The sequence below is a fragment of the Cicer arietinum genome, chromosome 7, assembly GCF_000331145.2.
Source record: "Cicer arietinum cultivar CDC Frontier isolate Library 1 chromosome 7, Cicar.CDCFrontier_v2.0, whole genome shotgun sequence".
NCBI classification, from domain to species: domain Eukaryota; kingdom Viridiplantae; phylum Streptophyta; class Magnoliopsida; order Fabales; family Fabaceae; genus Cicer; species Cicer arietinum.
This window is the reverse complement of record NC_021166.2, coordinates 52,556,538-52,579,944: the sequence shown is the minus strand read 5'-3', so window position 1 is coordinate 52,579,944 and position 23,407 is coordinate 52,556,538. Positions and strand designations below refer to the sequence as shown.

Sequence of the window (23,407 nt, the reverse complement as noted above, 5' to 3'; positions counted from 1 at the left end):
TTCAGCAGCAACAAACATCAGCTCCTGATCCCAACGCATGTTTTTGGTCCTCGATTGAACCGGTTTTGTCTTCAAGATCTGGCTACCGGTCTGTACCTTAACATAGGCATCCGAGATTTGAGCTTTCTCAGACAGAATTAAGTCTTGTGCCTCGATCACTCTAACCCGAACATACCATAACCTTGGTGAATGGTAAACTTTTGATCGTGTCTGATGATGAGAAACTGAAGAGTTGTCTCCGGCAAAGAGTGTATCAGAATGCCAAGCATCAGGAAAAGCTTCATCGGCTTGTGTGCCAAACCATACAGCAAGCATCAACTCCCCTTTTTTCTTTTTCCCACTCTTGTCAATTTGATGCCATTCTGGAGCCAATGGACTATCCGGTGGAACCCGTGTAGGAACATCACGGAGAACAAACCTCACGGTGCCAACAGTTTCATCTAGTAATGTACCTTTGTCTTTGACCTCAACTTCAACCGTTGTTGACTGTAGATTCTCGCTTGCAAAGGCAAACACCTCATTCCATTCAGGTTCCTGAGTTTTCTCAAGAAACTTTGTAGTTCCTTTGAAATTTCCAGTTTTTACCTCGACGTACGGATTAAGGCTCCCACTCACACCCTTCGAAGGAAGGTCACGAGCTCTTGTAACTCGTACAAAAAGGTAACGCATTGGTTCAACAAGGTCGTAGGTGCTGGATGGCCTGTTCCCACGAATAACTCGCCCACCAATTACTTGTCCCCCTCCAAGAGAAGGGCTTGTCTCTTTGAGAGCATAATCAATTGGAGACAAAGAATCCGCATACGCATGTATGATTTTTGGAGGAAGTACAGGTTTCATCTCATGCATCCCATGTTCCACATACTTCTTTGCATCTTCCGGAGAAGATTGATGTTCTTTATTATTCGAATCAGGAATGCTATGAAATGTGTTCCTTGACGACACATTTTTCTTATGAGAAAACATGTTCAGGATTGAATCTGTCAATGACACCGATGGTTGTTGCAGATCTGATTCCATAGAAGGTTCCTCATCAGAAACAAGATTGGGAGATCTTAAAGAAGGGTCGTCAGTAACATACACCTTCAAACCGAGCTCTCCTTTTACGCGGGAAAAGGCAAATTTCTTTTCCAGAGGGTAGTGCAATACAACAGCATCGGAATATGGGACAAATGAGGTTTCCGTGAGACGGACCTTACCAAGGAAGACTTTGGAATTATTGTTTTTGCTATTATGGTGGTAGACGGAGGCCTCAAGCGGGAAGCTCTGTAATTTGCTTTGATCGGCAATGATGAAGTAAAATTTCTCGTTCCAAACAGGATTCAGATCTTTTTCTTTAGTAGTTGTCCGAAACTTCTGATCGTCAAAATGAAGTTCCACAAAAACACTAGATGATCCCTCCCCATCTTTCGGCATAAGGTCATGAGCACCGACAACTTCCACACCTAGCTTGAGATTGCTCATTGCCAATAATCAGCTTCCAAGAAAACTTAGATAGAGAGATGTTATACCTGAAAAGAAAGAAATATATATATACATTTCGTGATCGCTAGTCTCATATACAAATTTCCAACATATATCTATCTTCCTAACCATAAAGATTTTCAGTTGTAGAAAATGCTTAAAATAAACATCATTGAAATAAATTTCCAATACATATCTAACCGAAAATAGAGCTACGTTATTTTAGCAAGTAATGATTTTCAGTTGCAGCAAATGCTTCAATGATTGTTCAAACACATTACTATATGAAAATTAAACCTTGAAATAGTAAGAGTTTTGCTCAAAATTATTAAGATAAAAAGAATATCCTTATTCCAGCAATTTGTTTATGTTTTTCAATAACATTCAGAAGTATAGTGATACTGCGATACATATAAGCTTCAAAAATCAGATTTTGTTGCCAGACAAATTCTCTTCAACAAAGAAAAGACAACAACACACCAGAAGGAGGCATAACTAACTATAACATTACCACATTGACCACACAAATATCCAATTAAAAAAACTTGTAAGTTCCCCAAAAAATAAACATTACCTAGGTAATGTTCCAAGTAATATTTATTAGGAAAAGCAAGAAATGTTCCAAGTAACATTAATTTTTTGTTTTTTGTTTTTCCAACTGTCAAAATTGGCCAAGGAGGTCAACATAAAACAAAATCTAGGTAAATGTACAAAATATTAAAATTCATGTGTTCCTATGTGAAGAAAAGCAATAGGAAAACTAAATTATTGTTCACTTGGTTCTTGTCATAAATAAGGTATACTATACATAATTCACCCACCTAAAGTGAAAAGAAGAAGAGGGGAAAAAAAAAAGGAGATAGACATGATTTTATCATAGAAAGGAAGTAATTCTTAAAGCTCAAGTAAGAAAGAGTAAGATTCAAAAAGTTTCAACCTACTACTCCTTCATTCGCCCTCTCTAATAAAATCAAACCAAACCTTGCTTTTATTCTACTCAATTAACATAAAAAGTATTTTTCAAAAAGGAACAAAATAACAAAAGGATAAAATGCATGAGCTCCTTGTTATAAAGTTCATTAGGTCACATGTGACAGGGATCTTCAAAGAATAAGAATAAATAAAAAAATAAAAATAAAAAATGATTCTTTATTCACATTCCTCTAATATTTAAAAAAAAAAAATTTGAGCTGAAACAACATGCGTTCATATGAGATAATTATTTATCCAATATTATTAAATATTAATTTGAATTAAAAGAAAAAATCAAAACTAAGTTTTGACCTAGTAAAAAGAAACAACCTTTTCTGAAGAAACTCACCCAAATTTTCCATTAAATATTTCTAGAAAAAAAGGAAAAACACACACAAACAAAGAGATAGAGTGATCAATGTTCTGCTTCTGAAAGACCTAAAATCCAATCCCAGTAACAGATTTAAAGAAGAAACTTATCATTTTTTAGGCTAAAAATCAGTTATAAACCTCCAATTAAAAAAAAAAACAAAAATCAAAACCCTTCTCATAATAAAATCAACTTGAAATAACATAATCCTAGAAAGAAAAAAAAAAAAGAAAAAAAGAAGAAGCAAACCTGAGATTTTGATGTTTGATGATTGAGACTTCCGAAGAGAGAGAGAGAGAGAGAGAGATTAATTACTGAATGTTAGAATCAAAATAAAGAAAGAGAGAAAAGAAAGAGAAGAGAGAAATGAAAATTCTGAGAAAGTAAAGTAGCAGCATACTTACATTGACGTTGAAAAGAAAGAGAGTGTGAAAAATGTGGTTTCAGATTGTTCAATGCAACAATGTCACAACTACAATTGGTACCACTTGTTTTTTTTAGTCAAATAAACAATTAATAATTGTACCACACAACACAACACAATAGTACGATGTTTAGTTTATTGTGATGCCTGATTTTGTGTATGTGCATAGATAAAATATAGTAATAATAGTACAAAGTATAAATAAAATGTTAAACATGTTTCTAATTTAAATTTAAGACTTACTTGTGTGTGTGAAGTTCTTATTGTTATTATATTCTCTTATTATATAAGGATAAGGAAATGGTTCCCGACATTTTTTTTGGTTATATAATTAATTGGTTTTATGTCTAATTATATTGATCTTTTATTGATCAATTAAAAATGTATTTTACTCTTCTGTTTATGATAAATATATTTTTCTCTTTATAAAGGGATCATATTATCTTATTATTAATTCAAAAAATTCCAAAATAGTAACCATATCTTTTGGACCCGCGCACACCAAACTTGAGTTTAAATATAGTGTCTTTTTTTATTAATTAATTTTTGTATTAGTGATTTATTGGCATTTACATTTTTTGTTTGATTACACTTGATAATGTAAGAATCTTTTTTTTCTATAATAGATTTTAATTTGATTCTTATATTTTGAAATCTAATCTCTCTATAATTTAAATTACATTAATAAATTAATATCTTTTCGATAATAATTCTCTTTTTTTGTTAAAAGCGAAAGAGAGTTATTATAAAAAAAATGTATAATAACTCTCTTTGATATCTTAAAAGTAATGAATCTTCTCAATTTTATTCGAGAATTCGGATCTTTGTGATGGTTCGTGTGTAGACAAAGAGTATAAATAGAGGTTTAATGAATTATTATTAAACTAATTTGATTATTTATAGTTAAATATGCTTTATTTTATACAAAGAAAAGTCAAATGTACTTTTAAATGTTAATTTTTCTTTTTTGTATTTAAATATAATAATAAAAAAGTTATATTAAATGCAAAGTATTAAGTTTGAATCTAAAATATAATATTTATCAGTAGAAATAGAATTAAGTTTTACTGATATTATTGATACAATTAAATGTTGATATTTTGTATGTTTAGGTGAAGGCATGTTGAATTCTTGATATGGATCCTTTTGAGTTTCCATTTGTTGTAATATAATAATGGAATTAAAATTTAAAAGCCAAGAATCATATCCGCTTGGAATAAAACAGAGTTACACGGTTAAGAAAAATCAATCAAGCCATTGGAACATTGCAACTTGTTAAGAATATGTCATGACATATAGAATTGATTAAAATTGATATTGTATTTATTATATTCATTGCATTGTCTTATTATATACATATCACCTTATTATAAACAAATACTATGTAAGGTTTCATTGTCTTATTGAACAATTGTTGTGTTTGGTCAAGTAAATAATCAAGTCTCCACTCATGTTGATTCCTACACTTCTAAGGCACTATACAAGGAGAAGGGAAATATTTGACAACTATTATTAGGAATTTTGGGGAAATCAATTTTAAAGAAACTACTTTCGATATTTGATGTTGAAGGACCAAAACACATGTAATGTTTTTAAGAATTTGACAACTTTGTTTTTTATTCAAATATAACAATCTAAATTTCGAAATGTAGTTAAAGATTCTTAACCAACTAAAGAAATACTCTTCCAATTAAAATAATAATAATTAAACTTAAAAAAGTTTAATTTGTTACACTAAGACTAATCATTATAAATGACATGCAAATTTGCTTTAAAAAGTGTGAGTGTGTTTTTGTGTGAACTATATCTACATCTATAACAAAAGCCACTATAGCTATTTATTCATTGCTCTAGTCTTCACTTGTCCTATTAGATTCTCCTTTTGTTGTAGAAATTGATGGAGAGTTTGAGTTGTATAAGGAGAAGGCATTGTACATGGAGGTGTTTCACTTGGTGACATTACCATAGACTCAACCAAGAAATGTTTCCTTACACCACGTAAAGAACATGCCATGCTTTCAGAACAAATCTCAATTGCTTCTTTTGGAATTGTTGGTTTGAATTTCAAGAGACTTGCATAACTATTTAATAGATGAAACATATAGTCATAAACTAACTTCATTTTTAAATTCTCTATGATGTAGTTTGTTCCACCTTCTCCAATTGCCTTTGCCTGTAAATTAAAATTGTTTAAATAAATTAGATAGTGTTGTTTTCTTTAGTAAGCAAGATAATTCAAATGTGCTTCAAAAAAATATAAGCTAAAGTAATTAACTAGTAATTGGGAAGATTAACACCAATTTGTTTTTAAGTATAAATAGAAATCAATTAGAGGGAAATTGAGGAAGAAGATGATTACACTATCAAGGTGAGCATTTCCCCAATCCACTGCAAACTTAATCTCTTCACACATGTTTCTGATACTAATAGGCCAATAATGTTGCAAAGGTAGCATGCTTCTTGAAAAGAAATCGTAGTACCTAGGTTCTATGAACATAGTCATAGAGTCACATGCTATTATGTACTTTTCACTCACTGACCATGTAGCCCCTTCTGCATAAATCTTGTACCTTAACATCAAACAAATTTCATAGTTTACTAAGTAAATTCTCAAATATCATATGTAACAAATTCAAAAATGAAATACCAAAATTTTAAAAAATCACACAAAGTACATGAAAATATTTATTTACATACCTATATGTACATTGATTTTCTAGTTTTGTATCTTCGAAATTTTTCGATTTCTCCTCTTTCCAGTGCTGAAAGGGGACAAAAAAATCTTAATTTTTTCTTAAAAAATTTGACATAGTTTTTTTTTTCTTAGAAGAGATAATAATTTTTATTATGATTAACCTATACAACTGTGAGGTCCAGATTTTAATCCGAGACAAGACGTTCAACCTAACAATAATGGTATTTGTGAACTTACTAAGCCATATATCCGAGCATTCCAATCATGTTGATTAGAGGCATTACACTTGCCAAGTTCTTTTCTAATGTAAGACACTGATGGATTGCCCTTCCAAAATGCATAAGGTATCCTATCCTTCCATTGGACATTCTTGTTGCCTTCTTGTATATTGTTTAATGTTGTTTCCCATGGTCTTATGTTGAGCTCAGCCCTAAGAAGAAGAAAAGAATGTAAAAGCATATTGAAGATAAGTGGGAGTAGTATTGAATATGAATGAAAAGGGAATAGAAGCTTTACCAACCCCAGAAAGTCCAATCAGGAAAAACAATATCATAAGTATGTTGATCTCCACAATAATGAAAAACAGGTGGAGGTGACACATCTTCAACTCCTCCAAAATTTCTCTTAAACACTACTGTCTTATCACCACATTGAAACATAAGCTCCAAATCAGGTATTTTTCCAGGGTACAACCTTAAAAGTTGTAAAATCCCCCATATTGTGAAAACATCCCTTGTTTGAAAACATTTTGAATATTTTTCAACATATGCTTTTCCATTCACAACTATAATCTTAAAATGTGACATGTTTTTTCCTTTATCAACCATTTCTCTAGTGATTCCTGTTTTTTCCCATGGTTTAAGATCTTCATAGATCCATTTGAAATAATCTGGACATGATGGTGGTGGTGAGTCATCATTAGGTTCAAATGTTGTTGGATATGAACATGGACAGATTGGTGTTGGTGATGATGATGAGGTTTCATTGTTGCAGTTTAGTGGATATTCAGATTGTTGTTTGTTGTTATTGAAGACTTCAATTGACTTGAAAATTGTTGTGCCTGTTATTTTGGACTGAAATAAAAATATAATAATAATATTGATTAACCAATCTCAATGTGTACTTAGATTAACCATTTTAAATAAAATATTGATCTTATAGAAGAACTTTTTAAAATTAAAAAAAAAAAAAAAAACAGTTTATTATTATGCTTGTATCCATCTCAATTAGTATTGCTTTAATTTAGTTACTAAGTTTTTTGAATGATCAATATTATTTTTTTATGGGTTTCTTACATCAAGAATAATTACGTTTCAGACATTAAATATAGATATTTCTATTAAAATTCAAATTTTAATTCACTCTGTTGTGAGAGTCTAACTTTTTTTTATTAAATTCAATGTTCGTTGTTTGAATGATGAATATTAAAGCTTATTAAATATAAATATGAATTTGATAAATTTAAATTCTAATGCAACATATAAGACTAATTAATAGACATAATATTGTGTCCCAAATCACATAAAAAAGACTAGAAAAAAAGTATCTTCTGAATTATACTAATGCATTTTTATAGAAAAATTGTTAGGGGTTAATTTGTTAGAATAAGAAAATTGTGTTCTCCTACATGATACTTCTTTGGTGTCCCAATTCATGGCATTGTGCTATTTTACTGCATTTAAAATGTTACATATTTTATATCTTAAATACTATTCTTTTAATAATATGTGTTTCCTTTTAATATTTAATTTTTTAGAGGTTTTAACATTAATATCAATCTCAAGTCTCTTTCACTTTTTCCTTCTAGTTCAACTATCTAAGAAAAGTATTACTAATACACAATGCAGAATTATTATATAACATTTAATAAGAATAGCTGCCAGAAGAATTTCAAAATGACATATTCTCTTTTGATGAGCTCATATATATAATTATAATATGCTGCTTCAAAAAGTAATGCTAATTAATTTGAAATCATCCTTCAACTTATAGGTTACAATCCTAATTAACAGTCACAACCACACAAAAAAGTATCTGAAGAAATTGTATCAATTCTTGATTAGAATTTTAGAGTGTCCTCTGTCTCCCAATTATAATTAATTAGTTTAATTAAAATGCCCACATCAATTTTTAACACCTTTAACCCCCTCTTCCTTAATTATGAGACATATTAATTAATGGGAGTAAATAAATGAATAGGAAAATTGTGACAATTGAGGGAAAGGACAAACTATAAGGAGATAAAGTTAAGAGAAACAAAAGCAACCTTAGTCAAAGCATATAATATAATAATAATATATATAACAAAGACAAAGACTTACAAGGTCAATTTCCAAGATGAAAGAGGTTGCAACAAATACAATCAAGATGATGATGGAGAAGGAAATCCATCTCGTCATTATGTCAAACACAATTCATTGCATCTATGAATTGAATAATGTGAGAGGTTAGCCTTAGAATTCTACAAGCTAATTATGGTTCACTAAATTAATCATTGTGAACCTCACATACACACAATGGTGTGCCGTTTGCATCATGCAAACTTTTCTTTGTCGTTTATTGGATTAATTTTTTTTTGAAAAAAAAAAACTAATTTTGAGGGAGACTAAATATAGAAACTTTCATTATCTTAACCAAAATGTTAAAATAGTATATTCATATTCTAACAATGGTAACGCATTGTTTATGGTGATGTGAATGAGGTTGAGTAATGCATTATTTAAAAAGTTTTTTCTATAAGAAATTACTATTATTAATAAAAGAAAGAGAATAGTTATTTTATCAAATTATTATTTTTAATTATTGATCTATTTTTTTATTATAAATGTAAAATTGAATTAATATTTTAAATAATGATAATTGAATGTACAATTAAAATTAATAATTACAGTTATAATAAAAATTAAAAATGATATTTATTTTAAAACAAATTTTTTAATTAAAATAATATTTATTAATAAGCGATGAGAAGATTGATTTTCTAAGTCTCTTTTTATATTATGGGAATGCTTGGTCAGCGACAGCTACACACTTGAAAGTGATTAGTTCTTGAATTGAAAACTTTGGAATACACAATATATTGGATAAAAACTCCTCAACTTAATAAAATCATTTAAAACAATGTCCCTCCCATATTATAATTAAATGTGTCAAGCACACATTTAAACGTAACCATAAAGGTCATCTTTCCATACCCTCGTAAGTCATAAATATTGAAGATTGTATTTTTTTTCTTTAATATGTCAACACATGCTAAAATGTGGACCATGAAGATTGACATGTTGAGACTCCATTGTTGAATGAGAACCTATTTAAATGTATTTGTAAGTGTTGTTAAATTTTTTTTTTTATCTTAGAAGATATGATAAATTTTATCATAATTAATTCATATAATTGTAAGGTCTCGAGTTCGAATTCGGAACGAGACGTTCAACCTAACAATATCGGTATTTGTCAGTTAAGTTATGGCTTAAGTACGGTGTCAGTTTTTATTTTATATGTTGATTTTGTGAGTATAAATTATGGTTAATATAAAAATTTAATATAGTATTAAGAGTTTATCGGTAGGATCCCACCATTTATACTAATGCACAAAGCTCAATAGTATTGGTGTGAGGATTGTATATATTGGAGAAAAAAATGAAAGTCATGCATAAATTAATGACAATGACTCTGCTATCTAAGATAATATCAAAACCTATATAAAATTTATTGTACCATTTGCTATGAGTTCACCGCTATCAGACCACTCGAGTCACACTTTATATGTTCAACTTTATGAGTGAGGAGTTTCTTTTAAGAGTTTCAATTAAGAGATTCACATCTGGATAACATATTATCTGAATATGTGTTTATAAGAGGGGCAATTACCAGCTTACCAGTTGACTTTGTGATAATAAATTAGGCTCAATATAAAAATCTAATATAGAATCAATAATCTATCAAGTAGGTCACTCACCATTTATATCAACACATGACGACTGATCGTCAAATGCAGTTTTTTAGAGTATTTTTAGTCAATTGTTTATTTTGTCTCTTTCATTTTAATGTTCGTTTAATATTGATTTTGATAAATTATTATTCGATTAAATAAGATTTTTATGCATTCATTTTATTGATTAACCAATCATTTTGCGTAGTTTTACATTGTTTTATTGATTTAGCACAATGTTGAGTTTTGGTGAAAGAGCAATACGATCTTTGTGATATATTTTAATCATATTTGGAGATGTAGATATTTAAACCAGATGCAAATGAAATCTTACATAACTACAACTTTCATGAAAATATTAAAACCCAATTCATATCATAAAATGATGGAAAGTGCAAGTCAAATCAGAGAGATAACAATTTTGAAAGAACATATGTGCTTATTTAACATTGCAACGCATTGCGTCCAAATTGTAGAGCAATTAATGGACTCAGAAAAAGTGCATTACACCCAGATTGCAGCGCATTGCACCAAACTTCAGCGCATTGTACTCATCCATGTGTCTCAGTGCATTTGATGTCATAGTTTTATGTCTAGATGCCGTGCAATGCGCCCAGGGTCAAGGAAATGCATTAGCATGCGTCCTAAAGTCCTATTTAAGTTAAAATATCACATTTTGCAAGGGTTTTGATTTTTGGAGGCTAACGAGACTTGTTGAGGCAATTTTGGAGCTCAAATTTGAAGGTTCTAACTTGGGAAATTGGATTTTTACTTTTATTTGTGACCTTTCATGTGTAATATCATCTATTTTACTTCTATTTGTGAAGAATTAGTAGTTAAACTCTCTATTGTTAGGGGTGAATTTAACTTGATGAAAACCTTTAGAGTTTATTTTGATTTCAAATTAACTCAATGAAATTGTGTTTTTAATCTTTTATCTTAATATTTTTGATCGTTTTACAACCTTTAAACAAATTTACAATTTAAAATTAAGAACGAGAGTTGACTATTTGAATATTTTGAGATTAAGAATTTTTTACTTTATAGTGTAGAGTCAGTTACAGACACTTGAAACCAAAATAATTTTTATAATTGATATTTAATTTTAGTTTGTAATTCGCTAAGAGATTAGATATTAAGAGTAATATCAAACGTTCTGTTGCTAAGAGATTAGAATTGAATATTCTTGAAAATTGATAGCAACTTATTGAATGAATTTGGTCTTTAGGATCATATTATGGGAGTCATAAAAAAAATCCAAGCCGCACGCATATATGAAGATAAGACTTCAAATATCATTGAATTAAGTAGAGTAAAATCAAGTTAAAACTTTTAATTAATTGAGATTTCATTTTACAATATCTTTCTTTATTTATTCGTAAACCAGTTATTTTGAATGACATTTAGATAATGTAGTTAAAAAAACTCTAAAAAATTTAATTGATATTAAATACTATATTCTTAATAATTGTGAATTATAATTTTTTGTATATATTAATGTAAAGTATACTATTTGGGTATTAAATGTGAAATTTTTTAAGAATGAATGAATTTAATGGATACAATTTTTAGAAACTAAATTTAAGAAATATGAAATAACAACTCAAATTTGAGAATTTTTATTTATTTATTTATTTTTATGTTCCCTCTTGTGTGATTTTAGTTAAATTATTGCTGTCACACTACCGTAATTTTTTTACTATGACTTTTTTAGTTTAATTTTTATACTAAATTTTTTTATATTATCAGTTTATTACAATCATTTATATTTATAACTTAAAAAGTAAGTTAAATATTTAAATTTATTTGAACTAATAATGTAAAATATCTTTACATCATTATTGCATATAAATTAAATATTTTTTTACTCCAATTTTTGGTTATGATAAAAATATGATATCTTATTTATATTTATACATAATCTTCATTTAATTACTTTATCTAAATAAAGAATTTAAAGTCCTTATAGAAGTTACATTATTCTTCTTTGTAGATATGTGATGTTGATTTCATTCATCTTATTTTTTTAACGATTCTATTATTTTGGCTCTAAAGTAGAAATCACTCATCATGAATAGAAAAGAAAGATACATTATAGTTGAAATGCCTCAAACAAAAAACATTTGTACAACATCCATATACAATCTCAACTATTTTGGCAAGACAAAAAATCCAATTGTATAACAAGGAAAATTCTATTCTATGGTGAAGTGGGCAAAACAAATTTTCTAGTTAATTAACTCAATAATCAATCAATAATTGTCATTTGATTCAATGGGATCAAGTTAAATTATAAAGTGTGGTGTAGGTGTTCTACACCTTATCCCTTACGTTGCACTTAAATCCTCATATTAATTAAAATAAACTATTCTTTCAATATTTTTGTATTTCTCTTTAAAATTTTGGTATTAATTCGATTTCCTTTAGTATATTAGTTTTTTTTGTCACGATACTTTATTATTTATTTGTTGAATTATTTAATATTTTCGTATTTTTTTACTACTTACCCATGTATAACGTTTATAATAATTTTTTCAATAAAAACTTTTTTAAATCTCAAAAACACTATCAAGAAGGATAAAACCCATGACCTTGAGCTTAAATGATAGATGTTTGCCACCAAACTAGAATGATAGTTGTGAAAAACATGAGTGTATGTGTGTGTGTGTGTATATATATATATATATTAAAATTCTAAAATTAAATATTTATTTATATATGTTATATTAATTATTAATTGAAGGGAAAAAATTACACTATTTGATAATCAAAATTAGAAATTTAAAATCATAATTTGTCTAATTAATTAATATTGAATTATTAAATTATCGAAATAATAATTTTAAAGTTATAGTTAGATTGATGGATAAGATTGAACTGTCACATAATCAAAATTAAAATTTATAAGTCATATTTAGTCTAATTAGTTAAGATTAAACATTTGGATCATCAAAAATTGGAGTTTCTTACATATATTTAGTCTAATTATGTTAAATTAAATTGTTGTAATTTTGAAATTAGAATTTTTAAACCGTCTTTAAAAATATAATTTTCAATATACACTACAACATTTTGGTGCTACAGCAACGCTTAATTTTTTATGGTAAAAAAACCGTTCTCGTAGAGGCTAATAGAGAACGGTTTTGATATTTCGTTGTAGTAGAATAATAAATTTTATAATTTCTACCGCAACAGTTTAAAATTGTTCTAATAGTTTATTTTTTAACAAAACCGTTCTCTTATGCAAAGTAAAAATTTTCTCCAAATATTTCATTTTGCCTCGCGCTCGCGTTTCTTCTCAGAAAAATCCTTTCTTCTCTCTGACACTTTATTCCTCTATACTCTCTATTCTCAGCAAACAATACTATTCATCTCTACTCTCTCTCTCGCAAACTCTGTTCCTCTTCTCTCTCTCGCGTGCGCAAAACAGTAACCCTCTCTTCTCTCTCTTGCTTGACTATTCTTGTTTTTGAATGAAAAGGGGGGGAAAACAAGTGTTGGTGAAGGAAGTTTGTGAATGAACATCGATTAGGGTTTTCTCGTGAGACTTCTCCCTTTTTCTCGCAACTCTGCAACATCGATTACGGGTTCGATCATCCTCTGCATCGATTAGGGTTTTCTCGCAACTCTGCAACATCCGTTACGCTCAAACTTTTTGAATCTTGCAAAACTTCTACCTCTTCGTGACTTGGTGATTGTTGGTATGTATTTTCATCCTTTCTCTGTTATCACTCAACCTCTGCATCGATTTCTGGTTACGATTTCTGATTTTTAAAATGGTTGAATTGATTATGTCTGGTTTACCCTAATAATTCAATTTGATTCTAGGTGACACAAAATTATGACTGGTTTAGGAAGTATGACTGACTAAAATTATGAAACTTGGTTGCAATCTTGTGCATATTATTTTCTTAATCTTGTTGATGCACTTTTCTTAATCTTGTGGATATACAGTTGGGGGCTTATTTGTTCCTTTATACTTTCTTGCCTTTGGCTTTTTATGTGTGAAGTACGAGTGTGTGACATTTTTTCTTCCTTCATTGCCTGATATTGGTTCATGCAGGTGTTTGATAAAGAAACTGGCGATGTTCTTTGTACTGGGATTAAGTCAGTTATAAGGGAAGGATACAAAAGTTTTCCTAGTGGTCATACATCATGTAAGTAATAGAATATCAATATCAATTTTTTAGGTAAGACTACTAAAGTCTTAAATTTAAGCATATCAACGAAAAATATTTATCATTAGTTTTGAATTTTGATAAACAAAAACACAGCATATGCAATATGCAGACAAAAAGACCACATATATTAAAACTTGTTTTAGGCTTCATTGACTGATGAGAATTATTAGATGCCTCATCTACAAGGTTGACTAAGTATTTTATATTGAATATAAAGATTGTATCATCTTTAGTGCATGATTGTTTTTGTAATGGAATATAATTTGTTCTTTAATTTGGTGGTGATTATTTAATGTTTAACCAAATGTAGTGTCATTTGCTGGTCTTGCATGGTTTCCTTTCATGGTATTTATCAGGAAAAGTTTGAGTGTTTGATCGTAGGAACCACATCGACAAACTTTGTATAGTTTTACTTCCATTACTTATTGCTGCCCTTGTTGGAGTTACTCGAGTAGATGATTATTGGCATCATTAGACTGATGTCTTTACTGGAGGTCTTATAGGTAAGTACTAGCTAGCTACATTTTTTATATTATATCATACATAGATTCATAATTCAGTGCATAAGCATTAATGCATAATTTGATAGTTATGTTCCTCCCTATAATAATGTTTGTTATGCTAACTCCTTTTGATGTGTTGCTTTTAGGACTTACTGTGTCTACAATCTGCTATTTGCTACTCTTTCCCTTTCCTACTTATCCCCATGGTACGTATTATTTGTAAACAAGAACCAATGAAAATTTAATTAGTTGTGAAAATTTGTGCAAAGTATTAGTATATATATCCTAAGTGGTATCAATTAGATTGTTTAATTGATCTTCATTAATATCTTATTTCCTATCATCAGCCCAAAGTTTAAAAATCTGATATTTTTTTACTAGTGCATTCCAGATGGATAATATTAGCAAAGCTCTACACAAATGTGGGTACTAAATGCATGGTTTTGAGACAATGTAAAATGGTCATACAGGGAGACATCTCTGTGCAATGATTTTCCTTGGTCCTAATTACTACCAAAGTCCATATTAAAGTAGGGGCTGCAAGAACAAAACTGACATTGTTTAGGTGAATGACCATATATCTTCTCTTAGCACTATAGTCCATATTAAAGTCCGAGGCATTTTCTCCTTGTGCTGAATTCTTAGCTTCTCGTTTTGGCTTTTGATTGTGTATGCAGGTTTACATTCATTATGCTTGTAAGCTGCTCTTTCAAGTAATGGCTATGGCAATAGCACCAAGAATGCTTATTATGTTGACTTCCCCTCTTGAACATTGATCGCACACAATATCTGAGGATGTGTGAATTTGATTTTATTTATTTTCTCATGATCGATTAATGAGACCGGAAGCCTTTCAAGTAATGGGAAATGTTATTTTATATAGGCGGGTAGGTTGGATGTTGTATGACATTCTTTTTATATGTCAAAGAATTTTGTATCTTCCTCTATATACAAGTCCTTTTTTGATAAAGGGATTAGCATGTAGTTTTTTTTTTTTGTTGATCAGTTATGTATGCATTATATGTGCAATTATTATGTTTCATTCAAACAAATCTTTAAGTTATTAATTATACCCTCTTTGAACTACAATTTGGCTCATTTATTATGGAATTACAATAATAATGTTTTAGTAAAATTAATTTTAAAAATTGCAATAATTTACAATATTGTTTTTTTTTTTTTATAAATATTTTAATTTTGGCAACGGTTATAAAGCGTTGTCATACCTTAATTGAAAAAATGCCTACGATAACGGTTTTATCTTGGCAACATTGTAAAACCGTTGTCGTTGTAAATTTGGAAAACCGTTCTGTAAGAGGTAGCTACAAGTACGATTTTTACTAAGTGTTGCTGTTTCAAAAAAAACTGTTGCGTTAGGCTAAGGCAACACCTTGGTTCCCCACGGTCAGAAAACCGTTCTCGTAGATTACGGCACCGGTTTTTTTACGTTAAGCAACAGTTTTTATGCGTTGCAGTAGGGCAAAAATGTTGTAGTGATATTTTATGTGAAGATTTCTATATTTAATTTCTTAAAAATTATCCTAAAAACATTTGTTAATATTTGTCTTATTTAATTAATTAATAACTATACTAGCTAGTACATTATATTTTATGATTTGTTATTGTAAGTTGTTTGTCAAGTCTTAACTAAAAGGAACCTTGGGGTAAGTTGGCTCTTGGCAAATGCATTATATTCCACAAAGGAAGGTGCATCATAATATACCAACACATTGACTTAGTTTTTCTTGATTATGATTTTTCTTGTAATTTACTCTTCGCGTCTCAAAAAGAGTACAGTGGATTTTACACGTAATAAACATGTCTATAACTATAACAGTTTTACTAAAATAACCTCACTATTTTTTTTAATAAAACAACATGTTACATCAATCAACATTACGGTGTTTCACGATTTCAAACAAAGCAATATGCTGTTTTACATTACGTATAGAGAGAATCGTTTGCTCTTTCCAATTCACAATCCGGTTTTTTTTTTCTTCTTCTTCTTCTTCATTTCCAATTTTATTGAGAATATATTTGATATATGATTCTCATTTATAAAATGAGATATGAATAGTAGAAAGAGTCTGAAAGAATGTTGTTGTTTTAGTAGTACAAAGAGTTTAAAAAGGTGTTTTTTTTTAATGGAGTAGTTGTTTTTTGTAATCATGAAAATAGTTGTGTTTGGTTATCATTTTCTCGTTTTACTCCTGCTGCAAACGTGTAGAAATTGAACTATTTTTCAGAAGTTTTCATTTTATCGCCAAAAATATGTTAGGCTACAAAAATACATCAAAAAGACTATTTTACTCTTTTTTTTTTTACTTTCTATTATTTGATAGTTAAAATATTTGATATTATTAATATTTTGATAATTTTAAAATTTTAAAATTTTGAATTTAGAAAAATAATTTAAAAAAATCACATTTCAAAACATATGTTTTCATCTAAATTTTTTAAACTTTTAAAAAAATTACATTACTCAAATTTTACATTCATCTTTGTTTTTAAAATATAAAATAAAAGATTAAGAATTTACATTTTGAAACTTTTAAATTTAACCAACTTTTTAAAGAGAGAAAAAAATAATCTACTTATATTTTGGAAAAGCTTTAAATAGTTAAAAAAGACAAAAAAAAAATATATATTTATATATATTTTAAGAGGGTGAAAAGTTAAAAGTATTGATGAGGGTGCACCTCCCAAAGTAACTCACCTTAACACGTTTGTTTAGTGGACCATCTCAAAATGATCCAAAGTTTTGATAAATGGTGATATTTGGTATTATTTAAAACTAAATAAATAAATAAAAAAAGATAAAATGAGTATTTTAATTAAAATGTGGAGTAGAGGTATAATTTGGAGTTAGTAGTGGGAATAAGTCAGATTAGGTCAGACTTGGAAAGGTTTGAGTCTGGTTTACGATTAATTGTTTAGGTTTAAGTCTGATCTACGGCCTATCACGGATTTTTTTCGGTCTGACATTTTTAAAAGTCTGATATGAATTGAAAGCCTATTTAAAAGCAATATTTAAAAGCCAAAATTTATATATTTTTTAAAATAGGTTAAACTATACTTTTATATAAAAAGGAAACTAATAAAATTATAATCACATCTAATAAAATAAAATAATAACTAACGCATTGCAACAACCTTCCAAAAATAAAATGAATCTATAATTAGTCTCTATACACATATCAAGCTTCATGCTCTATCCATACCAATTTACGTGATGTTCTACTCACACCACACGATGTTTGTAAGACCCATAATTTTAAAGTACCTTTTATGTATTTTTGGTATATTTTGGATTTTGGCTCGGAGGCTTTTAAGCCAAAGTTAATAATATTTTGGAGTTTTTTAATCAAAAAGATATTTCGATGCCAATTAGAATTTCTCGTCGATAAATAAATTGAATTTAACTGCGGAAAATCCTTTACGGAGAATTTAAGGCGTTTCGGGTGAAACGGTAATTTAATAAATATCTAGATTTTGAGATATTTGTTAAGTTATATTTATTATATTTATATATGTTTGTTTGGAGGGAAAAAGAAAGGAAAACTAGAAGGAAGGAAAAGGAAAAGAAAATAGTATATAAAGGAAGGAAGGAAAAAGGAAGAAAGGAAAAACAAAGGAAAGAAATAGAATGGAAGGAAAATCTCAAATTCCATCTCCTTCCTCTGAACATCTCACGTGAAAACCAAAAATCCATCCTTCTCCATTTTTCGTTTTCGTTGCTTCCTTTCCTTCAAAGCTAGTGACCCAAGGTTGGGTGAGAGTTAGATCAAGGTTTTCGTAACTCCACTCTTCCTCTTTGATTCGAAAACGAAGAAAAACGGTTTTGAGATCCAAACACAAACCCCTCCGTTTCTCCTAGATCCAAACCTCATTTCTCGAAGAGATAGAAGGGAAAGTTGCTCACCACCACGCTACGGTGCTAGTGAACTAATTTGGAAGCGGCGTTGCGAGCGGAGATTTTACCGGAATTTCTCGCGGTACCGGAAACGCACGATAAAGCTAACGTTGAGGTAAGGGCTCCTTCCAAACTTCTAGCTTGCATTAGGGACTTATCTGTAGTTGTGTGGGAAGGAATTTGTTAGGGTTAAATGTATCGATTTGGGGAAAAACGAAACTAGTGCGTTATGGGTAAAAACCTTAGAGTTAGGTTTTGTTTATAGTGATGAATGTTTCGTGGTAAATGAATTTGAATGTCATTGTGTATGATTATGGGTAAATGAAATTTGATGTATCTGGGTGTTATGTTGCGTGATTTGTGTTCGTTGTATTTGGTGTGTTCGTACTTGATGTTTGTTAATTGGTGTGGTTGTTGTGAATTATGGTTTGAATGTGAAAGTATGTTTGAATTTGTTTCTGTGGAATTTGAAAACCATTAGAGTTAAACGAGTATTAAAAATGGGGAATCTTTTAATACCTCGGTTTACTTAATGTGTATTTGAGGAAAATGTTTAAGTTAACTGGGCGTTGAGAATGGGGAATCTCTTAATGTCTCGGTTACTTAACTATCGTTTTTGAAAATCGTTTCGGTAAATGAGTATTAAGAATGGGGAATCTCTTAATATGACTGTTTGCTTAACGTTTTGTTTTGAAAATCATTAAGTTAAATCGGTATTAAGAACGGGGAATCTCTTAATGACTTATTTAATTAATGTTGTTTGAAAGTCGTTTAAGTTAAATGGGTATTAAAAATGGGGAATCTTTTAATATCTGCATTTGCTTAACGATTGTTGTGAATGGAGTCTGTGTATGCTCATGCATTTCATTTGGTAAATTGTGTCGACCCGTGATAGGTGACACCTTGGTAAACTGTATTGACCCGTGATAGGTTGTACGTTTACGATTTACTATTTAGTAATTCGTGTTGACCCGTGATAGGTGACACCATGGTAACTGTACTGACCCGTGATAGGTGGTACGTTTACGAGTTACTATTTAGAAAATCGAGTTGACCCGTGATAGGTGACACCATGGTAACTGTACTGACCCGTGATAGGTGGTACATTTACGATTTACATTTTTGGTGAATTGTGCTGACCCGTGATAGGTGGCACCTTGGTAAACTGTACGGACCCGTGATAGGTTGTACGTTTGCGATTTATATTTTAGTAAATCGTGTTGACCCGTGATAGGTGACACCATGGTAACTGTACTGACCCGTGATAGGTGGTACATTTACGATTTACATTTTTGGTGAATTGTGCTGACCCGTGATAGGTGGCACCTCGGTAATTGGTACTTTGGCCTGCGATAGGCGGTACAATTATGATTTACGGCCCTTCGAGGAGGGTTTTGGTTTGGAATTCCGAGTCCATGCATTTTGGCATATACGCATTGCATTAGGGTGCCTGGCACGCGAGTCATGTTTGATTTGAGTTTATGATTGAGTGATTCGAATTTTGATTTATCGTGATAACTGAGATGAAGGTGTTAAGTGCTATGTGTTGTGTATTGTGTGTGAGTATGATGGTTATCGAACCTTTGTGTGTCGTAGTAATCGCGTAGAAATTGCTAAGTGTTAAGTGGTGAACTTGATTAGGAATGACTTAGGTTAATTCATGAATTTTTGGAAAACTGATCAGGGAAATCGATTTCCCAATCGATTGGATGGGTAAACAGGGACTTGGCCAATTCACAAAATCGATTAGCCAATCGATTTCGAAATCAATTTTCAAAGGAATCAGTTAAGAAATCGATTGCCCAATCGATTAGGCCTTAAGTCAGGGGCTCAGGAACCAATCAATCGATTTACCAATCGATTGAATTCAGCCCAGGATTCTGTTTTCATTAAGAATCCCTCACCAAATCGATTAGGAAATCGATTGGCTCGAAACCAGGGGCTCAGGAACCAATCAATCGATTTACCAATCGATTGAATTCAGCCCAGGATTCTGTTTTCATTAAAAATCTTCACCCCAATCGATTGCCCAATCGATTGGCTCAGTGAAAATCCTCATTTTTAGTTGTATGATTAATTGCTCATGAATCTATCCATGTTTTGTTTTATCATGTGTTAATTAGGAGATCGAGAACTGCATTTTACCTTCATTTTCATTGGCAATGTACTGTATGAACTTTTCGCACATGGAAAATCCTGTTAAGATGCATGCTTAGTTAAAAAGTTGTTTTGAGCATTCAAAAACTTAATTGCTATGTGTTAACTGTTATTTTCTGGTTGGTGACCCTTTACACTATTGTGGAAATCTGGGCTTTGCCCTCAGATGAGAGTCAGGACGGCCCTACTGGTTCGTACCCTACGGACAGGGATGGAGATGGGAATGCTTGACTGCGGTTGTGTTAGGAGGATCTCACGGGGCGCGTGGAGATTACTCAGGGTGTATAGTTTTTGGTAGGATGATCAGATTAGGATGATGTATAGGGACTAGGGGTCCTTCTTTTTGGTTTGGAGTATTTTAGTTTTGGAAAACTGTACTTATACAAATATTATCAGTTTGATATCATCTTTGAATGGGTTCCATGTACCATTTGATGTTTATGTAGAAATGTTTTGGATTTGTAATTGGAGAAACTTTTCCGCTGCTTGTAAATTATAATGACTCAATTATTTATCCAAAAGCATTTCCTGATTTATTTCCTTGTTCGTTTTTAATTACTTTTAAAAAAAAATATACCCTCGCTTTGAAAAACGGGGTGTTACATTGTGGTATCAGAGCATAGGTTTAGTTTTCTTTGGGAGCTGTGGAACCTTGGTTATAGATTGTAGGTCGACCTATAAGTTAGGAGTTGTTATCTGATCATGTGTCGGTTTAGGTGACTTGAGTTGTCAAGTCCAATTTAATTGTGTGTTGTTAGTCGGACGTTAGTTTAGAATTATTTGAAGTAGTGTTAAAACTCTACTTGATGATGGTTCTTATAGGAAACCATGCCGCCCAGAAGGAATGACGCTCCGAGAGCCAACGCTAGGAATGACCAAATGGCGGAGGCTATGAACAACATGGCTGCTTCTGTCGCTGCACAGACCGCTGCCAAGACTCAACGGGATCTTGAAAAGAGGGGAAGAGAGATCCGTGCTGCAGAATCAAGAGGGTTGGAAGACTTCCGTCGTTACAATCCTCCTAAGTTCAAGGGGGATGAGGGTTCAGAGAAGGCGGATCAATGGATCCAAGAAGTGGAGAAAATCTTTGATATGATTAACTGCCAGGCTGGAGTGAAGGTCAGCTATGCCACGTATATGTTGCTAGGGGATGCTGAATACTGGTGGAGGAGTGCAAGGTTGTTGATGGGAGCAGCCCACGAGGAGGTGAACTGGGAATCGTTCAAAAGAAAGTTTTTAGACAAATACTTTCCGATGAGTACCAGGACTAAGTTGGGTGACGACTTTCTGAAACTTCACCAGGGGAGCCTGACTGTGGGCGAGTATGCTGCTAAATTTGAATCACTATCGAGGCATTTCAGGTTCTTCCGTGAAGAAATTGATGAACCGTTCATGTGTCATCGTTTCCAAGACGGATTGAAGTATGAGATTCAAGATTCCGTCTTACCTTTGGGAATTCAACGTTTCCAAGCGCTGGTAGAGAAATGTAGAGAAGTGGAAGATATGAAGAACAAGAGGGCTAGCCGAGTTGGGAATTTTAATTCGGGAGGCCCTAGTCGGGCGACTTATCAGAATAGGGGAAAACAAGTGGCTAAACCTTATAATCGCCCCCAGAATAACAACGGTGGACCGAGTCGCCCAGGGAACCAGAATTTCGGAAGGCAAATGGGGCAAGTGCTTCGATGTTTCCGATGTGGGAAAGAAGGACACTATGCTAGTGCTTGTACCACTAACATCCCCATCTGTCACAATTGTCAGAAGTCGGGGCACATGGCAAGGGAGTGCACGGCTCCAAAGGTGGAACCAGTGGTGAATGTAGCTAGGGCTACCCGTCCTACTGCTAGAGGACGCATTTATTGTGTGAATGCTGAAGAGGGAAATCCATCTGGTAATCTGATTCAGCGTGATTGTGAGATTGCAGGTAACACTCTAACTGCACTCTTTGATTCGGGGGCAACCCATTCCTTCATTGCTATGGACTGTGTGAATCGCTTGAAGTTATCTGTGTCTGCTTTACCTTTTGATTTGGTTGTTTCCACGCCTGCTAAGACCTTAACCGTAAATTCAGCATGTTTACATTGTCGAATGACTATTCAGAATAGGGATTTCTTGGTTAATCTAATTTGTTTACCGCTACAATCACTCGAGGTCATCCTCGGTATGGATTGGATGTCTTATCACTATGTGATCTTGGATTGTGCTCGGAAATTGGTTCTTTTCCCCGAACCAGGAGTTGTTAAGTATTTAGCTGCTAACAAACTCCGAGTGTCGCTAAGTGAAGGGACTCATGAGTTTTTGTCTCTAGCAAATGTAGAGGCAAAGATAAATGTGGAAATAGAAGATGTGATACTTGTCAACGAGTATCGGGATGTATTTCCAACGGAAATTCCAGGATTGCCACCGGTAAGAGAAGTGGAATTCTTCATTGATTTGCACCCAGGAACGGGACCCATTTCAATGGCACCTTATCGAATGTCGCCATTGGAATTAAATGAGCTCAAAGGCCAAATTGAAGACTTGTTGGAGAAGAAATTCATCAGACCAAGTGTATCACCATGGGGTGCTCCAGTTTTGCTAGTTAAGAAGAAGGACGGAAGCTCGCGCCTATGTGTGGATTATAGACAGCTCAACAAGGCAACTATCAAGAATCGTTATCCTTTGCCACGAATCGATGATTTGATGGATCAATTGAGAGGGGCCGCGATATTTTCGAAGATTGACTTGAAGTCGGGTTACCATCAGATCCGAGTAAGGGAAGGAGACATTCAGAAAACAGCTTTCAGAACCCGCTACGGACATT

The 23,407-nt window shown here is 31.5% G+C and overlaps 2 protein-coding genes across 2 annotated transcripts in view; both read right to left on the bottom strand.

The window, feature by feature from the left end:
• The window catches only part of LOC101513110 (multiple C2 domain and transmembrane region protein 7-like), a 4,991-nt gene extending 1,790 nt beyond the window's left edge, over window positions 1-3,201 (bottom strand). The window contains 2 exon segments of the mRNA XM_027336480.2: window positions 1-1,508; window positions 3,053-3,201. The exon segment at window positions 1-1,508 is cut by the window's left edge and continues 376 nt beyond it. Of these exon segments, the coding sequence (XP_027192281.1) occupies window positions 1-1,461 (1,461 nt within the window). The 5' untranslated portion in view covers window positions 1,462-1,508; window positions 3,053-3,201.
• Window positions 3,202-4,916: 1,715 nt separating this feature from the next.
• LOC101513437 (uncharacterized) lies at window positions 4,917-8,429 on the bottom strand. The gene is made up of 6 exons (XM_004510746.4): window positions 8,244-8,429; window positions 6,439-6,995; window positions 6,160-6,352; window positions 5,925-5,989; window positions 5,587-5,797; window positions 4,917-5,400 (listed from the first exon to the last, which is right to left on the bottom strand). Exons 1-6 carry the CDS (start codon window positions 8,319-8,321, stop codon window positions 5,062-5,064), a joined length of 1,443 nt encoding a protein of 480 aa, XP_004510803.1. The 5' UTR covers window positions 8,322-8,429; the 3' UTR covers window positions 4,917-5,061.
• Between the last annotated feature and the right edge of the window lie 14,978 nt (window positions 8,430-23,407).